At 41.6% G+C, this 24,718-nt stretch overlaps 1 protein-coding gene across 7 annotated transcripts in view; it reads left to right on the top strand.

Annotated features, from left to right (window-relative positions):
* CALD1 (caldesmon 1) overlaps nucleotides 1-24,718 on the top strand; it is a 117,328-nt gene that overhangs the window by 43,484 nt on the left and 49,126 nt on the right. Inside the window, exon 1 of one of the 7 annotated variants that reach the window (XM_059816586.1) lies at nucleotides 19,325-19,503. The exons of the other annotated variants lie outside the window; for them this stretch is intronic. Coding sequence (XP_059672569.1) covers nucleotides 19,457-19,503 — 47 coding nt within the window. The 5' untranslated portion in view covers nucleotides 19,325-19,456. Of the gene's footprint in view, nucleotides 1-19,324; nucleotides 19,504-24,718 lie in introns of those variants that run through there. 7 annotated transcript variants of the gene reach the window in all.

Here is a 24,718-nt window from a genome sequence, read left to right on the forward strand (position 1 = left end):
TGCACACTCTTGAAAATGTCACCCAAGCTCCCTGCTACTGCCAGCAGCCCCAGAGCATCCTTTTGACCTTTGTGAGAGGGCATGGCGTTTTGGGAGGTGAAAGATGAATGTTTCAAGCCTCAGTTTCTCTGCAGAGGTGAAAACAATAGGATTTGTGGCCTGTAACCCACCTGCCCTCTTTGTAAAACAGTGCTGTTCACTTCATAGGAATTGTGTTTGTGTTTTTGACAGCTTGTGTTTCTGTTAATTAGGCTGTTATATTTGTGTTTGCCACATAAATATGTAGGCAGATGTGTACACATACCCTGCAGTTTTGAAACACTCTTCTGTCTGAAGCAAGGGCTGGCAGCCACGCAGCGCACTTGCTGTGCTAATGGAAGAGAGAAGAAATTGGGAGGACAGGAAAACTCACGCAAATCCTGTTCGGTGCAGACTGCGCCTTCATTTGACCTGCCGAGTGAGCAATGTAATGTTCACAAAGATCAGGGTTTAATTTCCCGACTGTAATATTGTTTACCTGATGATCACAGGTTATTAAACATTACTACTAAACAGAAAATTTGACCTTCAAGACTATGTAAATGTTAGGGAAACATACTTGCTGCTTGGTGACTGGAGAGCGGTTGAGTGCTTAGATATGCTTTCCTGGAGAAACTGTGATATACCTCAAATAGGCAAAAGGGCTGGGGTTATCTGCCCAAAGGCAGCTGACAACCTACCGCAGGCAGATTTTTGTAGTCTTGGAAGGTCTTTGCTGAAAACCATCAATGATCCACCTGGGGAGGAGCCCTGGGGAGTACAATAATGAGTATGCTGTAAATTCATCTACCCTGGGGGGTCTCCTGCCCTGAGTGGGCAAAAGCCAGGGGGAGCAGCAGGAACCAGCTGGATGCAGGACTCAGTTTCATGCCTTGCCCAATGGTCAGTACTGGCCATGCTATTCCAGCAGGGAGGCCAGAAACCATTGGAAGTCAGCAAGAAGAAAGGTGATGGATCGCAGCCATATTGATGTCTTGACTCCCAAGCCAAAGACAGCAGGCAGCGTCATGAATGGAAGTTTTCTGCATGTGCAATAGCCTTGACTGAGAGGCAGCTTTACTGAGTTAGCTTGCAAGGGTGCCTGGTGTAGTGTGTCCACTAAAACCTGGCTGGAGACCACCAAGTTTCTCATGTTCTCAGTTTATGGGATTTAGTGAAATGATTTCTTTCGCAGTTACCTTGCCTTTCTTATCTGATGAAACCATGTTTTTATTCAATCTTAGTATTTTTCTCCTTTCTCTGTTGTCTAGAATTTCCCCCTTCTGTCATGAACATTAGTAGCTTAATACTTTTTTTACATGAAGTTTTTTTCAACAATAAAATCTCTCCCAGACTGCAGTTACATAATATTCAAGGTCACAGTAACCATAACAGAATACATCTCACTTAGTAGGACCGCGCTCATGGAAATGAAAATGCCCCAGCAGGATTTTTGCAGGATTTTGCTACTGCTCACATAATTTGTGAGACTTGATCTGTGAAAGATGACGCCATTTTTAAGCCCATTGCATTGAGCTGTTCATATCTTAAATTTTTTATTTGTGAGGTAGAAGTAAAAGGCATCTGGGACATTCTCTCAGTGCGTAAGGCAAGGGACAACATTGTAACTGCAGAATTTCCTTGATACTGCTGTTCTGCACATATTCTTAGGGGCTTTGAATCCAAAGTGGCAAGAAATTAAAAATGGGCATATCTATAAGGGTTACAGGGTCTTCTCAGAGATGTTTTGTGTTTTCATTCCTTGTGTTCCCTCTATTTCCTCCCCACTGTCTTCTCAGCACCACAGTCCTCCATCTCTAGTTCACAATCATCCTCCCAGGAATTATTCATGTCAGAGGAAAAGCTTTAATGTGCCTTTGGTGGCTTCACTGTGGGTGGAGGAATGGCAATCCAGGGGAAAGCTGACCAGCTGTTAAACTCATGGCGTTTTCTTCATTCATATTTTTCTATATCTGATATTCTTTGTCCTCTATCCACGAAGGCTGGGAATGTATTTTGTCTTTGAAAATTGTGAGACCATACATAACTATTTTCAGAGAATGTCAGGACAACAAATTTGGTGCAGTTTCACTGAAAGAAGAACTTGTTGCTAAAAGGATCTCCTGTTCAACTGAGACATGGTCCTCTGGACATGAAAATATAACTAAGTCCTCAGTATTGAAAAGTACATTGTAAAAAAAGAGCTGTGTCCACTCACTTGCTGCTTATGGGCTCCCCTCCATGAAGTAAACACAGGACATGATTGCCTGGGGACGCTGCCATTAATGAAGCTGCACAAAGATTGAATTTGGCTTCATCTTGTCAGGGACAGTCTCACGTAGCTCCTTGCTAAAGGTGACTTCAGCAGACATATAGAAGCTCACAAAATCTAGCCACTGCTTGGTCTTCAAGAGCAATTAGGGCTGGTAATGGTTGATGTAACACTTGTGGAGTTAGAATTTGTGCTGCAGATATTCTTCTATGCCCAGTCTGTATAGGGAAGGGGAATGAGAAGTCCTTCACGTGGTTAGTGTTATCTCTTTAGGATGAGCTGTAATAGCTTGCATCGTTATCCCTGCAATCATATGCATTCCCACTGCCAACATGGCAGTGGTCCCATCAGCACTGTCTAGAAGTCTGGTAGAAGTCTTCCACTGCTGTTGCGAATCCATACTGAACCTTTTAGTCTTGTAAAAATACCAGCGCTTTGATAGCAGACATAGGCATGTGCATCTTTGGGTTGCAGTGTGTTGTGAAATGTCAATATCATTACCACATTTTCCCTGGGTAAGGATGCCTTCAAAAATCTGTGTGGTGGCTTCTAATCCATCTGCGTGAGCTACAACACTTGGACATGTACACACTCATTGCTGTCAGCAGGATTTAAGGAAGTTTTGAAGAGCTTTGCTGTGTTGGGACTGGAATGGTTTTGAAGTGCCCTCTTGCAGGAAATCTGCACAAGATTAAAGTTAAGTTTTTGTTCAGCCTGTTTTGATCAGAACAGGCACTATTTAATTCCACTGATAAAATTATGGGGGACATATGATTTCTGGCACTGCATAGGTGTGCTAGAAGAGGTGTAAGGCATGGGGAGTCTTCTTCCCCAGTACAGCAAGGTGACAGCATACCATGCAGTGGATGGAAATTGCTAGGGAATAGAAACACTGCCAGAACAAAAGAAATTTTGCCGACTGGTCTGTGTTGAAGGGATGGCTGGCTATGCCATCTTAGTGCATTGGTGAGACATTGCAAATTTCTTAAAATTCTGGGTTAAATCTGAAAATGCAATCTTGGGGACTACATTTGTTTATAATGTTTTGTGTAATTTGATGGTAATTTAAAAATTATTTTAAAAACATGTTTGACATCAGTAAAAATGCTTGGTTTTATTCTCCCTTTGAAACTTATTGGTAGCTTAATTTCAAAATTAAGCTCAGGATCTTGTAAATATGGACAAAGGTAAAGGCACAGTAGAGTATCACAATAACAGGCTCAAGACTGTGCCAACAGTGGTTACTTTCGAAGGAAGCATTAATTTCCTTTTCCTGTTTTTAAAGAATTTTTATGTGTAGGAGAAATGTCTCTGCTGCATAAACATTTTTTAAAATTATGGCTTTAAAAGGCACGATCGAGAGCCTGAATCCAAATGTTTTGCTAGTATTTAAAGAATCTTTGTTTAACTCTTGCTTCCTATTTTTTTTTCATGCTATAGTATAGCTGGAGCCCAGATTAGTATAGGGCAGATGTGGGCAAAAACTAATGATGAAATAATAATATCTGCCTGTCCATCATAACCTGTTCTGTTTGGCTAGCACTTTAGCCAACAAAAGAGCTCAACTGGCAAGAGGAAGGAAGATTTTTCTCTTTCTGCTGGAGATACAAAAAGGCAAATGAACACAACCAGTGATTTGAGATCCCAGGTTTGGGTGCACTTCTCAGAATATTTACTCTGGGTACATTTGCCATCCAGCTTCAGGGGGAATAGAGACACCAGGTGATGTTTGTCTAGCTGTCGGGAAGGTGATAAAATCTATTACCCAAAACAGAAGAACTTGATTCACCTGGGACTGCTCTCAGCCTAACCATTGCTGGCAGCATTTGAGCTAATGTGCATATTTGTGGGTGATGAGGCCATCCCTCTGCTTTCTTCTGCTGCAGCTGTCAGCATTGTTCTTCCTGCCACGAGTGCAAAGAGCTGGAGAAACCCAGTTGCTATTCTTAGGTCTCAGTCTGAATCTGCAGAGTGGGTAGTAGACTCCAACATGAGCTCTGGGACTGATTGGGACAAAATACGCGTGTGTGTAGGTATCCTAAGCTTTTGGTGTCATAAATTTTTTCATCTGGTAAATAGTCCAAACAAATATTGTGTACTAAGTTGTGAGATATATCAGTTATTTTCTTTTTACCTGCACTAGGTATGTCGCTCTTGAAGGGGGGTGTCACATACAGTAGCGCACACATGTAGAAAGAAGGCATGGCATCTGACTGATTACCATCACTTTGTGGAGAGGTGGATCAGAAATGCCATTATCCAGCCTACCTTTTAGGGAAGATCCACACCACATGGAAGGGGATAGCTGGTGATTTGTGTTGATTTACTCAAGCAGTCTCTCTTTTCCAACCTGTATTTGTAAGCAAGCTGTTCACAAATAAAAAAAGGTAAGCAGAATATAGAGAAATGAAATGTTTAACCTCATTTTAGATAACGGACCTTTTCTGAATTTATATGACATTACTGAGCCTCTTATGAGAAAACAGATAGAGTGACTCTTAACATAAGGTAGCAAAGATTATGCTTATTGTTTAGATCTTGGTCCTGCCTCCTTTAATCCTGCTTCAGAGGCACAATTCCCACAACTGAGGACACTTAAATAAGTAATAATTAAGTGACCTCTTCACTGCAGGCAGTTCACTTAGAGTCCTCTGTTTTGCTGTGACCATTTGCAGCCAAGATCTTGGGGTTTAGATGAATTCAAATGATGGGAACAAATCAGGTTTTTTCCATGCAGAGTTCCTAGTTTCCTCACCAGATATTTAATTACATTGTTAAAGAATTCGATAGGCTTTCCCCATTTGGTTAGAAGATCTCAGTGTTTAGAGTGCATTATTTTCTGATCCCAGTGTTGTCTGAAAGTCTATAGGAAAAAAGCTGGTGGTTTGGGGTAACTTCTGTGAAAGAACTGCCCTAAATGACACTGTCATAGAAAGGCAATAGATAGAGGAACTATGTCTGCAGCTGTGACTTTCTCGCGTTACTGATTCTTCCAATCCATCATGTTGTATACATCTGGGTTCCTCAGGTAGCAAAGGACTGTAACATATAGGCCCAAGATCGCAGAATTAAGGATGCTCTGGGAATCTGATTTTGGCATGTTGAAGGTATCTTCTTACCATAACAAGTTTTTCTCCTTTGCTCTGTGCTTGATTTTTGTAGACAGGCATGTACAATGACATATTCCACGCTGAAACAAAATAATATGGATTGTATGTGCAGGGGCTACTATTGTAAGCATGGACTGTGTATATGTACATGAAAAGAATTTATATCTCTAGCCAGCCACACTGTGCAATTATTTCTAATCTGTCTGATAGTTGCACATGCAAATTGCACTTGAACTTTGTGTGTTTCACCTCTGGATGAAAGCTGTCTTTCTTTATTCAGTATTAGCAGGCATGAAGTTACTAGCCTGTGCTTGGTTTTTTTTGTTTTTTTTTTTTTTTTATTGGTCAGGGATTGAATATTTTTTATAACTTTAGGAATTTTTGCCTGTAGAAATTCTTGGAAAGAAAACCTTCCTTATAATGTTCTAACTCCTACTTTTGAAATAGTCTTTCACTTCTAATTGAAGTAAGTGCTTTTGGAGAATTTCACATAAGTAATTATCCTATTATATATTAAAGACTATAGGAGAGAAAGCTGGAAGTAGCTTGTTGGAAGTGGTATAGGTAGTGCATGCTGTAGGTTGAAGTAAACCACAATGCTGTCTCTAGGCCCTTCAGCTGCTGTTTACTTTAATAATTTTTGTTCTTCCTTTCATTGTAATATTTTGACACATCACACGGATGGGGACCACAATAATTACTACTTAATTTAGCAGGTTTAGGTTATAAACTGTAGCTTGTAAGATGATGGAGTAGAAAAAGTAGTCCTTTGGCCCTCTCTTCACTGGGACAGGGAACTCCTGAGAATAAGGGAAGAGACCACTGCCTGTTTGATGCCAAGCGTATGGCTGGGATGCCACCTGGTCTTTAGATAGATCATGCAAGATCGGGCAAGGCTCTGTACGCCCACTCCTTTAACTGTGCTTTTAAGGAAGGATCGTGAAGCATCTGGCCCTCAGCTAGAAAGTCAGAATGCAGGAAATGCCTTTGCGAGTAGCATTTGCCAGCTGTGGTTTCTGGTATGTTGGTGGGTGGGTTCTGAACGTGGCTATCTTGATAAGAAAATGCCTAAAGCCAGACCCCGTTCATCAAAGGATCGTTTTCTTTATCTCCAGTTTCAATTAAAAGTAGAGTTTCTAAAAACAAAAACCGCACCATATTCCTCTCAGAACCACATTTAACCTCTTAAGCCTTGTCATGTGCATCAGGAGTAGCCAGGTCACAGTTAAGGATCAGGCTTATCTTCCCAGTTGAATCAATTTCCCTTTACTTTCTCCAAAGAATTGTATATACCCTGAAAGTTTGCATGTCATGTCTTATCATAGATGAGAGTTTTTTCTGGGAAGATTTTAGAGGAAAAAATAACAAAAAAGGTTATAATGTTTCAAGAAGTGTCCCTATTTTGATTTTGTAAATTATAAAAATGTAAATATAAAGATATTCTCTGTCTAGGGATTATTATGATTCATATTTTTCCTCCTAAGGAAGAATGGAGAAAGAAAACATCCCATAATTTGATTGGGTTATTTGAGAGGTATATTGTCTAGGTTTTGGTTTTTTGAGAAGTACACTTTTAAAGAATGTATTTGGGATTCAAATGGAAGGGTGTGGACAAAATTGGGTTTTGGAAAGGGATTGTGTTTAAGAGGAATACATGTTTAATAATACTGATAGGAATAAAATACCAGTGAAGGATCACACTATGCTTCTTTCTTTTCTGTACAGTTTCTTACACTCCCAAAATGTCGGCTATCTACTGTTCTTTGGGTTCAGAACTGGTCTAGGCCAGCTGTTTTAGTATAAGATCCCAAGTGTCGCAGGTGTTCATTTAAACCCCATCAAGTGGTGCAGAAGAAGTCTTTGTCCATGATGGTGTTTGGGGAGGCAGGACCTGCTGTTGGTCCCTTCCCCATTGCCAAGGGGTGGCATCTCCACTGGGGCTTGCTCAAGGTCCGTGGAGCCACAGTGCAGGGTGAAGCCCATGCAACCAGAAGTGTTTCTCCCAGCTGTGTATTTCCCATTTGCTTTAGTTGCATAAACACCCAAGGTGTGGGGTCAGGGTGCTGTTTTCCTGCCCCACAGGCTGCACACACCGTTGCCAGGTCGTCCTTGTATGTGAAGGCGGGTGGTTGGGACACGTGGGCAAAGAGGGAGGGAGCAGGATGTCCTGTGGGCAGCATCCCCTGGGATCACCATCTCAGTTACACCGTTGCCCTCAGACAGGCTGCCCAACCTGGCCGTGAGGAAGGAGCCTGCTTGCCTGTTATGAATCCCATGCTGTCACAATGCTAGACATGAACCCACTAAGCACCCACCCAAGACCTGTTTGGCTTTGATTACGCAGTGTACTTTGCACAAGTATCAGTGTCCTTGGCAGTTTTAATGAGCATATCAGAAGTATGTATCTTGGCTCCCCTTCCCCTTTCTAAACACGTTGGGAAAGCCCAAAGATCCTTGATTGATTTCAGAGCTCTTTGGAGGCTTTAGAAGCCCTCGCTGAGATAGCATCTGGCTTATCATGGAGCCTGAAACAGTCTTTTCAAGAGCTTCAACATTAAAAAAAGAACTAAGTTTTATCACAGAACATCTCGTCAAGTTAGCTTACTTGTTGGCAGACTGCGACGAATTCAGTCTAATGCTTCCATTCTGCTTTTTAGGCTCTACCTTGGCATTTGGAGCTGATGGGATTTTTCTACTTTCTGCAGGGTCAAATCCTGAAGTCCTTGCTTAGTTTCAAGCTCTGAATTTCACAGCAGTTTCAGTGTAAATGAATGAATGCTCATGAAAAAGCTGCAAACCTTTTTTGAAAGAGAAAAAAAAAATTGTTCTCGAGTATTAGAAGTGTTTGAAACTCTGCCAAGTTTCTGAAAATGTGTCCAATTTCTGTCTTTCATACTTTTCAGAAATGTTTATTGGAAACATGATTTTAATAGTTTTGAAAAGTTTTAGTGAATTAAAATTTCTAGTGGCCATTTAAGTAAGCTGTTGCTAATTATTACTATGAAAACCTTGAAATGTTGGTCAGAAGCTCTGTAAGTGCAAAGATGGTGCTCTGAGAATGGGTTTGTCTCCGGTTGCCTGCACTTTGGAGTGATAGAAAATGGTCACTTTCCAAACGTAAGTTGTTTAGACTGGAAGGGTAGGTTCCTGTTATAATGACTTATTTTAGAAGGAAGGTTGTAATACTGCATATGCATTAATATCTCCAGAACCTCTAAATCCTGTAAGAACCCATGGAGGAGGAGTTCCTGGAATCCTTCCCATCCCATGAAGTTTATTCATAAAACGTGACGCTCTGAAGCCTTCTCTCAGGGCACAAAACATTGTTATGAAACTATAGCCACAGCTCTAGAGCTCAGGCTGCAGCTTTTTGCAGATCTGGAGGCGAGGTTTGCCGTTTGAAAATGAAAATTATTTTTCTTTGTAGGCAGTGGTCAATATTTCTCTATGTGAGTTGGGCTGCTACTCTTTTGATAGCTATGTTATTTAAATATTCTTGAAGACAACTCTGTCAGCTGTTTTTGGGAAAAGGTTACATTTCTCTTAAGCCACTTATTGATAGTTTTTCCGTCTTAATATGAGGAATTGAATGGAAAAGGGAGGCTATTGCTTAGTGGCAGATGGCAGAAGATGCAAGACCATCCCAGCCAGTGAGGGTTGATAAGGGCTTCTTTTATGTTCGGCAGTGGCAAAGGGGATTTGCCTGTTCTTTGCCTAGTGAAAGAACAGCTGAGGTTCAGGCCCTTTCTTCACCATCTTGTAGCATGCCAAAAAACTTTACTGGCTAGTGGAAGTTTTGAGGAAGGTGTATTTTTGTACTCAAATCAAGCCCCACAGAACACTGTGCAGTGACATGGGAGATCCAGGAGAATTGTACAGGGATGCTGGTCCTTGTGAGAGTGGTCCAGTAATTGGGTTTTTAAGATTGTGGGAAGGGAATAATTCCATATTTATCAGTTTCCCTTAAACACAGACTAACACTTACGTTTGCTTTTCCTGCTACGAGGCTTTTCTCACTCTGTTACCCAGCTGGCTGACAAATTGCTTGGATGCTTAACCTAAGCACATAGTTGAAGTCCTCATGTAAGCTCCTGTGTTATGCCCACAGAAGAGGAGGAGTGGGGAATGCATGCTACCCCACCCCTGCTCAGGTGTCTCTGAGGTTATCCTCATCATATGACCCATCTCTCCAATCAATGTTAAGAAATCTTTAGGGTGTTGTGACGATGGGTAGGTTTTGAAGGAGGGACATGATCCTGCTGAGACAGGGAAGCATGCCCTGGTTGCAGCCTTGCAGCTTGGGGACTTCACCTGTCACCCACATGGTGCCACTTCATCCCCCAGTCGCTGGCTACTGGGCTGATTGGGATGCTTTCCTAAGTCAGTGGACAATGGTGAAGAGTTGAGACGGACTCTGTCTTCAAATGGAGAGCACTGCACAGGTGTTTGTTTACAAATGCATTTCTTCATGGCTACCTTAATATATAAGATGTTTAAAAATAAAAACCAAAACAGACCTAAAAAACCAACAAAACCAACTCATGTACAATGCAATGTAAGGGGTTGCAGCTGCCCCTCTTCTTCCTTCCCACAGGTCTGCCTCCCAAGTGGCTCATGGTTTTGTGCTGATGGGGGGGGGACACAAGGCTATGCATAGGTGCTGGAGGCTTGAACATGCTCAGCAGAAGATCAGAGCTGAGAGGCTTTCTTCACATGCTGTTACCTGGCTGGTGAACCATTCAGATGCTAAAGCATTTAGACCTGTGGTCCAAGGCTTCCCATCCATGGTGCCTGCAGCTGGCCATGCTGAGCTGTGTTCAGGAGGCGCTGAGCTGGGGCAGTTGTTTGTAACGGTGCTTGCACTTGTGTCCACGCAGGGCATCTGGGTAGCATGGATGAGGTCTGGAGCCTCAAGCACATTGGACTGTCCTTTTGCAGACAGGTCAAGCCCCTTAATGTGGGTTTGAGAGTGTACAGTGTAGGTGGGAAGAAATCAAGATCTTAAGAGTTTTCTCAGACCTGGCCTATCCTGATAGTGTAAGGTGTGACCCGAGATCCATTTTCCAGGAGAAGCTAGGAAGTAGATAAGCAATGCCTTAAAGAGTTGTTCACATGCCCTTGTTACTAAATTACAATAGATTTCAGGTACTTCAGTGCAGAAATAAGTATTAGCAGTTGGTATGCAGAGAAATAACAAAGAAAAAATATACTTGGGTGTTTTATTACACTGGAGTAATTTAAGTCCCTAGATCATTATGTCCTGATGTAAATACTGAACATTTACGGTGATTTCATTTTGACTCCTTGATACCCTTTTATGTGTATTGCCCTGCAATAAATTACTTTTTTTTTTTTTAAAGACCCTGTAGTGCAGACAGCAATGCCTGTATGTGGCAGGGCCCCAGCTGCCTGCCTGCAGGGGGCAGAGAGGAATTTTGCTGTGCCGGAGAGCTTTGCTCAATGGACCAGGTGCAGTGTGGTTTCCCTTTTTTCTTTTCCCATTTCTTTCCTCTAAAATATTAGGCGTGAGCCGTGGCTGAAGGCAAACATCCAGCCTTGACAGAGTGCCGTCCTGATCTGATACGACAGGCCTTGTGGAAGTGTTCAGCCTTGACCCTTCGTTGCTTTCAAGAGGGAAATCCCATTAGATAACAACTGTACCGATGAGACTGGAAGATTTTGTGTTTAGATTTCCCTTAGACCTGAAGAAAGTGAAGAAAAAAAACCTTTTCTGTTTGCTTTTTTTTGTTTTGGTCTCCCTCAAAAAAGGAGAACTGTTGGAAAAATTGATGTTGGATGTATCCTGTTTCTTGAATAGTCCACAAAGTGTTACACTTCTAATACTATTTAATTTCCTATTCGGTTCCTCCCTGGAAGAAGTTGGAAAGGCTTGCTGCACAGGGAGAATAAGTTTCATGGGTTGCTAGGTCATCTTGGAAAGTGAAAATGGATTGGGACAGGAGTGCTAAGGAGATTTATCAGACAGCAGAAGTTGTGAGTGAGTCTAAAAGTTAGGATAAAGATTAGCATGTTGAAGAAACCTCTGTTGTGAACCACAGAAGTGAAGGGATAACGGGGACGGTTCAGATCCACTCCTTGCCAGTTTGCTAAGTGGATTTGAATGAAATTGGATGTATAACTAACCCCTAATTTCCAATGCATTTTTGTGTGGGTTTAGCAATCTGATTCCTGTCAAACCCAATGACTGTCATATTGACGCAAATACCAGGCAATATTTAGAAAATTTGGGAAAGGTATTTTGCCAAGCAAGAAAAAAAAAAAACCCTCTCTTTTAACATGCATTCCTATAGGAATCAGAAATACAGAAGAAGGAGAAAAAACATACCGACGTGTTGACCATTCTAACAAAAATCATACTGTACTGGTCTTTTTTTGGAATGTTTTTTGAAGTTTTCCACTGGCTGGAGGCTTTTGAAGGAAAGAAAAGAAAAGACTCATCTTCTGTCTTCAATTAACTTCGTTAATGATTAACAGAGCAGTGCAGTATGTGTGGTGCGTTTTAATTAAATCAGAGGAGACATGATTTGGACAAGATTTTAGTTTCACTTTGAAAGTTATTAAATAAACTGACACTGTTTGCTCTCTGAAAGTTCCTGGGAGCATCCGGTTAGTTGGTAATCCCTGTGCAGCTAGTGAAATAAAGCCCCTTCCAAAACACCTAAGGGCTGTTACCAGGTATTAAAAATGAGCTGTCCAGTCAGACGGGTATAACTGATCATTAACCTGTACAAGGCAGGCTCCTGGTCTGAGGCTCCGATTTCCTATTTTTAAGCTAAGTTCAGGGATAAGAAAGGCCCAAACTGAGTATTTCTAGTCGAGGTTTGCATTTTGAATACCTCTGAGCTGTTCACAGAATCACTAAGGTTGGAAAAGACCTGTAAGATCATCAAGTCCAACCATCAACCCAACACCACCATGCCCACTAAACCATGTCCCACAAATGCCACGTCCACATGTTCCTTGAACACCTCCAGCGATGGTGACTCCACCACTTCCCTGGGCAGCCTGTTCCAGTGTGTCACCACTCTCTCAGTAAAGAAATTTTTCCTAATATCCAGCCTAAACCTCCCCTGGCACAACTTGAGGCCATTTCCTCTTGTTCAAGTGGCATAAGCTGTTGAACAGTCACTGCCTTTGGTGGAATTCGGATGGCTTTTGCTAGCTAACTTTATTGGGTTGTTTGTGAAGTCGAGATCCTGACCGGGGCTTGGAAGTAGCTCACCAGTAAAATTCAGAGTATCATAAGATAGGAGCTTTTGGTACAGGAACATCTCCATAAATTGGCCCAGCAGGAAATGCTCTTCTCTTTCCAGAGCTCTGTGTGTGTGTGCCTGTGCACACATTTATATAGACTCTTCCAGCAGAGAAGGATCAAGCCTGAAGCCTGGACTTGGACCATGGCTTCAGACTAAAGTGAGACAGTGGATGCTCTCACTGGTATGTGGTGGCACACAAGGGTGAATAGTTCCCATGCTTCACACTTCATGAGCTTACTGTTGTTTACTGGGGTGTCTGTTAAGGAGCTTTGGCTTAGGCTTCCACCCATGCCCACTCAGCAGTAAAATGAAGGGATAACCTGTTTTGGCTAGAGATGCATCTATCCTCTATGTTTGTATCATACCTACCACATTGTTGCTCTTTCTGGCTTTTGTGGCTAAGTTTGAAGTGAATAGTAATATTTTGAGCATGCCTGTTAATATATTAAAAATAACATTAATAATTTTATATAACACCTGTTGTTGAAAGTGTTGAAATTAACTATTACCAGAAATAGTTGGGGCGGAGAGAACTTGCGTCTACATTATTGGCAGCGTATTCAGCTTTCTGTTTTGTGGACTCTGCAAGTAGTATCCTACATGGTTGTAAGCAGAAGCCCTACAAGTCCAATCATAGGTTTCTGGGCTTTGAGTACTTATCTTTCTTATTGCTAAAGCTGAAATTTATTAATAGCAGTTATTGCTCCAAGCAAGCTACAGTTCAGGTATAAATGAGAGACAGCAAATTTTAAAATTTGCCAGCCAAAAGAATAGATTGCTTTTTATTGTTGTGAGAATTGGCATGTGTCCCTGAAATGCGTAAAGCACAAGAGAATGGGTGTGGAAGTGAATGGGGGAATGGTGGCCCTTCCCTCTGCTGCTGCTGGCGGCTGGAGAGAAATAGGCTCTTGCTCAGAGCAGGAGGGGACCTGAGTCTGCCCCTCGCTAGTGACAGTACTGAGGCATAGGGAAAGGAGGTAAAGATAGCCTTTCTGAATGTTTCCCTCAATATGGTTTCCTCCATTTCAGTTGTTCAAATGACCAGAAGGTAGCTATATCCTGGCTGTTACATGGAGACTATTGTTTGCATCTTAGTGTTTATTTGAAAGCAGCGAAAACATGACATAAAACAAAAGCTATGCTTTGGTGGAAATAGTCTATCACACCTGTGAAATATTATGCTGCTTTATTTCTGGATTGTGTGTTGCCCCATAAGTAACTGATAGAGAATGCAAACACCAGAAAATATGTTTTTCTAATCAAGTTTCAATTTACAGTGGAAGTTCTCCCTGGAATACCATTTTAACACTTGTCTTGGAGTTTGTTTACTGCTACAGCCATACATGCAGTCAGTAACTTTTCCATGTGAGAAACAGGGTAATATTAATACCTCAAGAACTGAGGACAGTCAGAGAAAATTAAATTCTCTTCCCTGCAGAGGACTAAACTCCTGTCTGCGCTATCCAAGGCCAGCCTTTCCCAGCAAAGCAGGCATCAGATAGGATTGAGTGCTGCATGGGATCTATAAGAGTCTTCAATATCTGGAAGTACGTTATTGCAAGTATTTACAAATTCAGACTTCAGGCTCTTGTGTTTTGATGGTACAGGGTTGTGTTCTCAATCCTGCAGAACTTGTCTATGCAAACAGTTCTATCGTCTGCTAAGGCATTAGCTGCATAATAATGTGTCCATGTGAGCATGCAAGCTCTGTTTGCATGTGCCTCCATGATTTGCACATGCATATGTCCAAACCCAAAACTACATATTCCAATCTGAGTATGTATTTCAATACATATATCCACTTACGTGGCTGGGTAAGTATTACTCACAGGTTTCACTGAACACGTTAAAATTTTTGGCACTGCTGCTGTTTATAGGCATCCAGGTAGATATAACTATGGGTTACAGTTAAAAAATAAAGGGAGGAATAGATGTTATAGCCATAGGATGGCTTTTTAGTAGTGAACCCTGTAAGAGCATGGAAGACTTAGCACTGGGAAATGGTGGAATCTCCATTACTTGAGATATTTAAAACTGGACTTGGAAAAAAAATACATAGAGACAGTTCAGCGTTATTTGATGATGAAGTACATAGCCTTGTTTTTATGAGTACTCAAGAGATTTACTCCAAGACCTTATGTATGGGTTGCCAGACTTTACCTACTGCGTATGATTTAATACGCCAAGTGTTGTTCATCTGTGAAATGAAGTCCCTGCTCACATGCCAGTGTCCTAGAGTGAAATCTCATAGGAGGGTGAACGCAGATTCTTTTTGCCTTGTGAGATGCATACACAGAGTTCCCTGCAGTGAACAGTACTGGGGCATTTCAGAAGAGACCTTAAAAAAAACCAACAGAGTTTGTCTACTCCGTGAGAACATGAAAAAGACTGTGGCATCTTTCATTTTCCCAGGGAGGGAACAGTTAAAAATATTCTTCAAACAAGGAGCAGATGTTAATGTCGTTAGAAAGGATTTTCATAAAAAACAGAGTTCTGTTTCCCTTGCAAAGTGCCAGTAGCTTTGCAAAGTCTGCCTACTTATTTCAGACTAGTGGCACAGAAGAGAGGCGGTGCAGGGTGAGCTATTTACTGTCTCTGAAATGAATCAGATACGTTTCTGTAAGTTATTTGCCTGACCATTTTAAAACTGCCTCAACTTGGAAAAGGCCTAAACAAAGAGATAAAGAAACATGATGGTATTTGAATAACGGGACAAGAACAGTGAGCAGCACAGCAAATCCGCTGTTGACAAACAGGTACAGAAAGTAATAGGCTACGTATGAAAAGGCATGGTCTGGAAAGCACATGTGCCTCTGCCAGGTTCTAAATTCAGTATAATCTCAAAAGAAAAAGGATTCACGAGCCATTGTGATCAGCTCACTGAAAACTCTGCTTCGCATACGGGAATGGTTAAAGTAAAAATAACAAACAAAATATTAAGTGGCTCTCTGGATGACCTCTGGACATTCTTATTGTTAGTATGAGTAGACGTTAGAACCTCCCAGTAATAATTTCCTTTTGGAAAGCTCTCATGTCTCCTTCCTCCTCCTCATTTTGCTGCTTCTAATGTTGAGAAGCTAGGAAAGGCCCTGTAGTTCCTTTCATTGTTGTAATAGATGGGCCTACACTCCTATAGAGCCACTTCTACTTGAGTTCATTGGCGTGAGTGACACCTTTCAAGTGCCCTAGTTTAGTTAGTGTCTGTTTACTTAGTTTTTTCTCTTTCTAGTGTCTTCCTTAGGGGTCTTGGTGTCCTAGAGCCAAGTAATAATCTCTGAAGCATCAGAACATACAAGGAAAGCAGGTTGAGACATGCCTCTCCTGCCCCCATCATTTTTCATGCTTCAGATGCCCATGTGAATTTTTGAAATGATCTAGGGGAAGGTGATTTGCCTCGTGCTGCTCCATATGCAAGATCTTCACCTCAGGGGCACAGTGTACTGAGAATATCCCTCTCAGTTAAGTCACTGAAGAAAGTAGACAACAAATGTTTGGCTTCGAAGTAATAAAGGGATTATTAAGTGCAAGGATCTATAACTCACTCAGATCCTCCTCCCACTTCTTTTTAAAGGGGTTGCAAGCATGGCAAAGCCTCGACTGTGTCAGCTTCTTTCAGGGGAACCAGTTCTGCATTGCTGTAAACTTACGGAGCTGCTGGGTCCGCACCCAACTGAATGTGAATGCTTGGCATTGCATGCGGTGGCCATGGCGGAGCCTTCCTTTGCGTTGCAGACTGAATCAAAATGTCCTTGCAGCTCTTGTTAAAACAGTGATGTTCCTCAGCTGAATGGGCCTTATAACTTAAATGAAGGGGACAGCTGAAGGTGAAGCCTCCCGGGCACTCACCAGTGCAACAGTATGCTGCTCATATGGGTTAGCCCAGGTCCACTTGGCAGTATGCTCATTCCCTGAACACAGTGGGTTAATATGCCTGTGTCCAGAATTGCACATTTGATCTTGCAGCTTTGCAAGTGTGACAAATCATGGTTGTAGCAATTTCTGGATGAAAAAAACCCATTAACACTACTGCTGCCAAATTAAAAATGAATATGTGGGACACCAACCTACAGAGCTTTTCAAGCAGTTGTTGACAAGGCTACCTCTCACAGATTAACACTACAGACACTTGGGCAGAGAGACTGATACTGTTTGGAAGTGGGATTTGCTCACCTTTATATCTTCAGTTCTTCATTTGCAGGTAAAGATGGCACATGAGTTGAGGATAGACTTGTGTGGCTGGTGTTGCTTACTGCTCAATCAGTAGGCAAATGACATCTATTCTCAATAGTGCTGTAGAGGTATGGGCAAGAAGATGTAATTTGGTGTTAGAAGTCTTGCTCCAAATAGGCTGACCATGTGAATCATTGTGTTTCGTCTAGAGTGAAGTTCTCCAGACTTTTTTAATTCAAAACATTATTTGGAAAAGCAAAGAAAAAGAAATTGGGATTCTTTTGACTGTCCTAGTCTAAGGGAGACATTTTAAAATGATTCTGGGGTTTACTACAAGTGCAAGAGGCTTCCCCTGTTCCTAATGACCCAACAAATAGGCCAGATTTGCCATCTAGAGCCAGAATCTGCATGACAGTAGGGGCAGATTTTTGAAAAATCTGGAACCGTTCTTCGAAGATGTAGAGTATAATGTTTTAGAGGATAGTCAATTTGCTTTTATTTTTATCCTGTGTGGAAACAGTTTTGTTTGTGAGCACTGCAATAACCTGACTATTCCAGGATGGATTGAAAAGGGTGTAGAACTCGCTCAACTGGAAAAAAAAATGTTTCTGTAACACAGTAGTAAACACAGACCTGTATTAGCAATCTGTAGGGCTGCCTTGGAACTCATAAACATCAACTCTTACATCTGGCATCTGATTAAAATGTATATTTTGGCAGAACAGTGATACAATCTCTGTTTAACTAATGCTCTTCCAGAGGGAAGAATTCTGCTTCTGTAATTCCCCAGTAGTAGAAATGCCTTTTCCAGGAAGAATAAATATGACTGCCTTCTCACCAACATTTTTAAGGACTCTATGCATTCACACTGCCTCACATGCCCTCTTTCTCTTGAGGTCAGAGTAAAAGAAATGGAGATGGCCTGCCTGCTGCACCCTCATCTCATTTGCAGATCTCTCTGCAATCACAGAAATGGAATTCATGCTTTTCTCCCTTTGCAATCAGCACTATTGGCCTTTCCTTGCTCCAGACCCGCATTCCAGTATATTTGATACACTAAAAGACAGGCTTTTTACATGTACTTTAGAACAAGGGGCTGGGTCTGTGGAAGGTGTATGTGAAGAAATAGCAACTCCTTAGGGTATTGCAGACCTGTTTCTGAGTGTGCAAAAAACCCTGAGCTTGTACATTCTTGCATGGGAATCTTTCACCTATCTATAAAGCACAGAATTGTTACCTTTTCACAAAAATCTATCTTCTTGAAGCTGTACAGGGAGTTTTTTTGGAGGAAAAAACTGTGATTATTGACTGCAGGATTTGAGCAGAAGGTAAATGAGTATCAGTGCCCCAGGCACAGTGCAGCCGTTAGTTTCTTGCAAGCTCTGAGAAAAAAACTGTCAAGGTTGATGCCTCCTTGGACGTCCAGTCATCCTCCATGGCTTGGTGCAGAGAGGATTGCCTCGGTGCTCACTCCAAGGTCAGAGTGCCACCTACTGAACCCCCACACTCCTTCCCACAGAAGGGCGAGCTTGCAGTAGAGATTTCCCTTCAGAGTACTAATCCATCCACACCCGACCTTGTAATTTATGAGGTTTAGCAAGATCAGAGCCTGGGGTGGAATGGCTGCAGGACTGCACACTAAGCTGTTTCAGTTTACTTACATATGTGGGCTTAAAGGGGTATGAGAGCCAAGCATGTGAAATCATGGTAACTGATGGTGCCTTCATTTAAATCACTTTGCATTTCTATTTCCTGCCTCATTCACTAGATTAGATGGAGTAACATTGAGGAGAATCTGTTAGGTTGGATTTAGCTCCAGCTCTGTTTTTAATTCCTTTGCTAAACACAAGATGGTCTTAACCCTGATTGCAGTTGAGCTTGCAGCAACTTCCCACCTCCCCAGATTTGTTCCTGTTTGGCAACCACCCTCCAGTCTTTTAAGCTATCTGATCCAGCTTGACCTTTCACAAGTTAGACTGGATGCAAGTGCCTGCAAAATGCTTAGGCGATGATTTATGATCAAAAAGGAGAACAGTTTCCTGGACCATTGTTTTATATTTGGGTCCTCTCCGCTCATCATCTCTCTGCAGGCTGGAATGTGACTTTTCTACAAGCAAATACTTGTGAAGGCACCTCTGTGCAGTGCTCAGGCAGCTCGGTGCTCAGACAAGCTTGCTAAACAGAAGCACTTCTTGTGAAAGCTGAATGGGAAGCAAGCATTTGTCGGTCAAGTTGAGCAGCTGAGAAATCTGCAGGAATTTCTGTAACTGGGGGCCCAGACATAGCAAAGAGGATATATTAGAGAGAATACAGTAAAAAAAAAAAAAAAAAAAAAAAAAAATCATATGATCACAGAGCAGAGGGGGGCGAAGGGAGGGGAGGAGGATACAAGATAGATAATGAGCTTGACAATAGGCAAATAGAGAGTGTCATTACGGGAGCTACAGGACCGACCAAATGGTTAACCTGTGGGGTGGAAAGAGCATCCAATGAGTCTCGCATGCCTGAAAGGATAATGGCATTTTTATTATCTCATTCCACGCCCTGATCATCCGTCCATTTGCTCCCTGGAGCTGGCAGTAGTTTGCACTGATTCATACGCTACAGACATGATCAGCAGATCATACTGCAGGCAGAACTTGTCAAGCCTTTCCAAGTGAGTTGCCGATTTATTATGATATCTGTATGGATTTAGCCTTTTGGTGTTGTGTAGGAAGTGCTGGATGGTAGCAATGGGAAAGGGGAACAGAATGGTGTAACAAGTTGGGAAGCTGGTTGAACTGGGGAATAACCATTGGATGCAGATGGGGTTCTTTTGCTCCCCTTTTTGCTATATTGTGCTCTATTGTCTAAAGGAAAAGCCTTTGCCTTTATGCATTTCTCCAACCTGAATTGCAGAATTTAAATGGCTTTGTTCAGTGGAAGAAGAATATGTTGGAAGGACTGGTTGCTAATCGGAGTTCTGTTAATGGGAGGTTTGCAGAAGTTTCATAGTTTGTGTGAAAGCTTTTGCATAACTCAGATTGCTTAATGCACTGAGTAAATAAAGTCCTCATGGCACGTTCTTCTCTGAATGCGGGAAGGAAGTAAGAGAAGAAAATCAATTAGCCTGTGTAATATCGCCAAAGAAAAGATCTGCTTTGTTTGGGTCCTGTGTTGTTGGGTTTTTTTGTCTGCTTTATATATTGGGGAGGTGGGAAACAGGACACTACTATGTTTCTAAAATACTGTGATTTAAAGAAAACCCTGATATAAAATTTGGGAGAGGTTTTGAAAAGCAACTGGGATTTCTGGGTCTCTGTTTTTGGAGTTTCCAGCATGAAATCCTGTGCCTTCGGAGAGAGAGGGAGCTCAGGGATTTCTGAAACTCAGCTCCTCCACTAAGTCCCTTCCAGGAATCTGAAATCCTTCATTGTGATTTCAGAAACTGAGCAATAAATAATAATTTAACTAAGAGTGTGTCAAATGGGTTTGTTTTGTGTTGATCCATGCTGGAATACAGCCACAAGCTGTGGCAGTCAGCCCTCTCCTATACTGCTGTATGGGAATGGGGAGCAGCCATAGCGGAGCACCAGTTTCTCTGTAAGCAGCACAAGGGGAAAGCAACGGAGGGGAAAGGGCAAAGTGGGTGAGATTTGGGCACTTCAGTGCTGATATAACTGGTGGAAACCTTGACTCTTGATACCTACTGTGGGGACCTGGCCCTGAGTGCAGTGACCCAGGCTGAAGCCTCTGAGGCGACCTTTGGACCCTTTCGCTGGTTTGCATTGGGGCTGGTTTAGCTAGATGTCAGTGTCTGGCTGTTTTGCTTAAAAAACTAGAAATCATTGGATGTCCTTGCTGAGAGAGATTCTCCTCCAATCCCCTTTGGGTGAGAGAGGGAACCAGTAGTGTGCTAACTTTATGCCTGGCGTATCTCCTTAGTGTTGGGCGAGTGCTGGGAGGAATGCCCTAGCTTGTGTATGCTGCAGCAGCACCCGCAATTATGTTATGTGAAGTGAGTTCACTGAAGTCTGTGAAATTATATCTGAGCGAAAACAATTCAATCCCTTTCTCTTGAAGCATGATTAGCTACTATACTGTTGGTTTCCTGAATCTTGGGAGATTTGTATCCTGTAGCAGACGCACCTTGACAACCAGACATGAGTTTTCTTTTGTCAAGACTCACAGTAGCATATCTGGGGAAGAATAGCAAAGCTCTCTTTGGCAAGGACTCTTAAGAGAAATCAAATGTGTGGCCAAAATTTGGAAACTGATTTATTCCCTTTTAACAAACAGCTCCGTGACCTCAGGCCAAAAGCGGGGAAGACACCTTTAGCATTACCCACAAAGGCTTCTTCAAAGCATTGCTCAGTGAAATACGTGATGAAATACTGCCCTTCCCAGGCTGAGGCATAACGTAATCATTCCAAGTGCTCATGTCTTCTCAGGAGATTGCAATGGAAAAGAAAAGGAGTATTAAAATCCTTATAAGTTAACTCTCTGGAGAGTCTCCAGGGAAAAGGAGGAGGTTGTTATTGCACTGTTTTGAATGAGGTACAACGTGATTTTTAAATTCTTGCAAATGTCCTCTAATGGCCTCTTTATATGATTGCTTCAGCTGCATCGCTTAAAGATACTCTACGCTCTCAGTGTACTTGCAGTATTTGTAGAAAATTTTGTAATTGCTAAATAGCTGAATATAATCCTGTTAGCATTTGATACACTAGAAATTAAAAGCAGAAGCTCTCATCGTAGCCAAGAAATCATTCCGGCTGGCCTGAAAATATAAAGACTGCTTAGTAAATGTATAGGGATTGAATTGGCTCACGTTGCTGGTCACTAAAATGAGTGTTTACTGTGCAAGTTTCTAAGGAAAGCACAAGTCTTCCTTGCCAACAGGTAGAATGTTTTCTTCCAGCAAATTATAACTTTTATTCAGACTTTACAGATCATTCATGGGCAGCTTGGAAGTTCTCTCCAACTTCATTGGAAGTTCACTCTTTCACAGCATATTCTGTTTGGTTCTTCATATTGTAGGTTATCTTTTCTGCTTCTTGGCTGGATGTTCAAGACAGATTAATGGCTAGTTTTGTTAAAAGAAGGGACAGCAGTAGTTCTAGTGTTCCAGACAGCAGCAGTGTTGGTGGCACTGTGTTATTTGTTATTTGGTTAATTCCGCTCCAACAATCAATGCTGTTCATTTTCACTTGAAGCCATCTCTTTCATTTTTCCTGGTCTTCTGTTAGCCGTGATTTTCATTCCTGTTCTCCAGTGGGAAATGGCCTGAATCCTTAATTTGTACCAGCCTTTTTACATTACTGAGGTAAAATAAGATGGACATAATGTAGCTAAAGACCAGATGTACAAAGATGTTAACCTGTAGCGAGCCTATTTGTCTCCATTTTGAAAGCTAAGAATGCCAGTCAGCCTCTGAGCGTGGCTTTTGCCCAACAGTGACAAGTGTACCATGGGCCAAGAAATATGCAGTTCTCTTACAATGTCCTGTCCGTTTGTGAGCTGCACTGTTTATATCCAAGTTGCACTTCAGTGCCCGATGTCTGGGAATGAAGTCCAAAGCACTTGGGATGGTAGGTGAGTGCTTTTGATGCAAATATATTTATCTTTTGGGTGGGTGGACCACATATTTATGTTAAACGCTGTGGTAACAAAAATCCGTGTATACTAAGCATTCTTGATGTATTAGTTGTCGCCACCTGAATGAAATACGTGTGGTTTGGTGTCTGGTTTACACATCAACAGGGACAGTGGCTACTGAAGACTGAATGTCTAGTTCAAGATTTTGTAGCTGGATTTAGGAACTTTCCTCATAGTGGGTCAGAAAAAATTTACTGGAAGAGCTGAAGCATTTTTGAATGAGATTATCCTTAGTGGAAGAAACATTATGGCAGAGAAAGGACAGGTCTATAAGGAAACATCTCTGAGATTTCACAGCCTTCTTGCCTCAGTGAAAGATGTTTTTCTTCCTCCAGCACAAGCAAGGCAGTGGGTGTCAGGAGCACAAAGCTGGATTAATTTGTGTGGGGTTTTGTCCATCCACCTGAGTCTGAAGTCATGCAACTCTGAGAATCAAGTTTCTAAGATTTTGTCAGAGAACAAGCATCTCTGGAGAGTTTCATGAAAACCCTGAGCTGAATTCTCCACCCTGTCCAAGCCTTGGTTCAAGCCAGGACAGTGGTGAGAGATATCACATTCAACCTGGTACTGGTCTCTGGGAATCCAAATGCCTGAAATGAGCTGTGAAAATTGTTTCTGATGAAAGGTAAATTTAGCAAAACCAAGAAAAATTGGGAGAGTTCTGGGCAGAGCAGAACTGGTTGGGAGTTCATGTCAGGTTTCTGAGATCAGCTTTGTCTAAATGAAAACAAGAGGAAATACTTTTTGAAATTAAAATGGTTTTTTTTTGGACACTTTCTAAATAAGAAATTACTGAGCTGCATCTCTGCAATATTTTTTGAAATAAAACATTCTGATTTTTTTTTTAATCTTTTGATTCAAATTGACCTACATTTTAAAGAAAAAAGTTAAAAGAAAAAAACTTAGATGGAGGATTTGCCTTCTTGTTTCAGGCTGAATTAAAATAAAACAGCCCTGAACATTTTCCATATCACTTCACTCTGACAAGGGTTTTTTCTTCTGCTTCAGCAAAACTAGAAAATTCATTGTTAGTGCAGATCTTAAATCCAGATAACTCCTCCACAGCCACACTGTTGGCATAGGTGTTCAACCAGTGTGGGATGAGGGTGGCAGAACTTCATCCTGCTTCTTCATACCCCTGCCTTTCCCTTTCCTGCTGAACCTGCAGTCCCAGGCCTCCCTATCCACCCTGTTGCCAATTCAGAGTAAAACAAGAAGTTTCAAAAGAACCAGGGAAATTCTCTGGTGATTATTTTAGGCCCTCTGTGTTCTTCTGTCTATATATATGCATATACAAGCATATACGTCCATATAATGCAGATGCAGTAAACTAGATAATCCAAACCCATATGTTTAAAAATCCAACTGAGTAAAACACTTCCATCAATCATTGAAATAACTGAAACATGGACACCTAACTGACTTTGTAACTTTTCACTCCTTTCACATTTTATTTTGTTAAAGAAAACATAAAAAAACCTTTCTTTGCACTATTTTCATGAAGTGACATTTGATTTATGTTTTGAGCCATGTAAGCACTTAAGTGTAGTAAAAAAGTCTCCTTGACTTCAGTAAGGCTGCTTACATGTATAAGTAGCTGCAGGGCCAAGATTATAATTACATATCTGTATAATGTTAGTCTTTGTACATTTATCCGTTCCAATCTTATTTCTTCATTTCATAAAATCTATGATCAAATTTTGGAGCCTGAACTAAGCTGATGTTGTCCCTTTTAATTTAGGACTCAGTCCTTTTGTTCTCCTCCTGTGTTTTATTTTTATTAGTTGCTTTCTTTTTGTGCTGATGTGCAGCACATATTGTTAAAGCCACTTATTACAGCCAGAATTTTACAGCATGGAGACTGTCCTAATAAGGGAAAAAACCCTAGCCCTTTATTGGTGAGGTAAGAGAAATCAGGCAGCGGATAATTTTTTTGCTGATTGAGAAGGATAAGGTGCGGTTTGGCAGGTATCGCATTGGTTTGGCATTTGCTGACATGGTTCCTCTTTTCTGCAGTTCAAATCCTTTGCAGAGTAGACAGGGAGGGCTTCGCCCACACCTCCCTTCGCCTTTCCCTTCCCTCTTCCTTCTCTTTTTCACAAGTGTTCAGCCTTGCTGTGAAATCTTCTTCTGATACACAAACTGGACGTGGTAATGAGAAGTTTTTGCAAGTCTAACAGTGCCATACTGTAATCACCTTTTTAGGGAACAGTGGGTGCGTTGGAACACAGTTT

This window comes from Gavia stellata, chromosome 4 (genome assembly GCF_030936135.1).
Source record: "Gavia stellata isolate bGavSte3 chromosome 4, bGavSte3.hap2, whole genome shotgun sequence".
In the NCBI taxonomy this organism is placed as follows: Eukaryota; Metazoa; Chordata; class Aves; order Gaviiformes; family Gaviidae; genus Gavia; species Gavia stellata.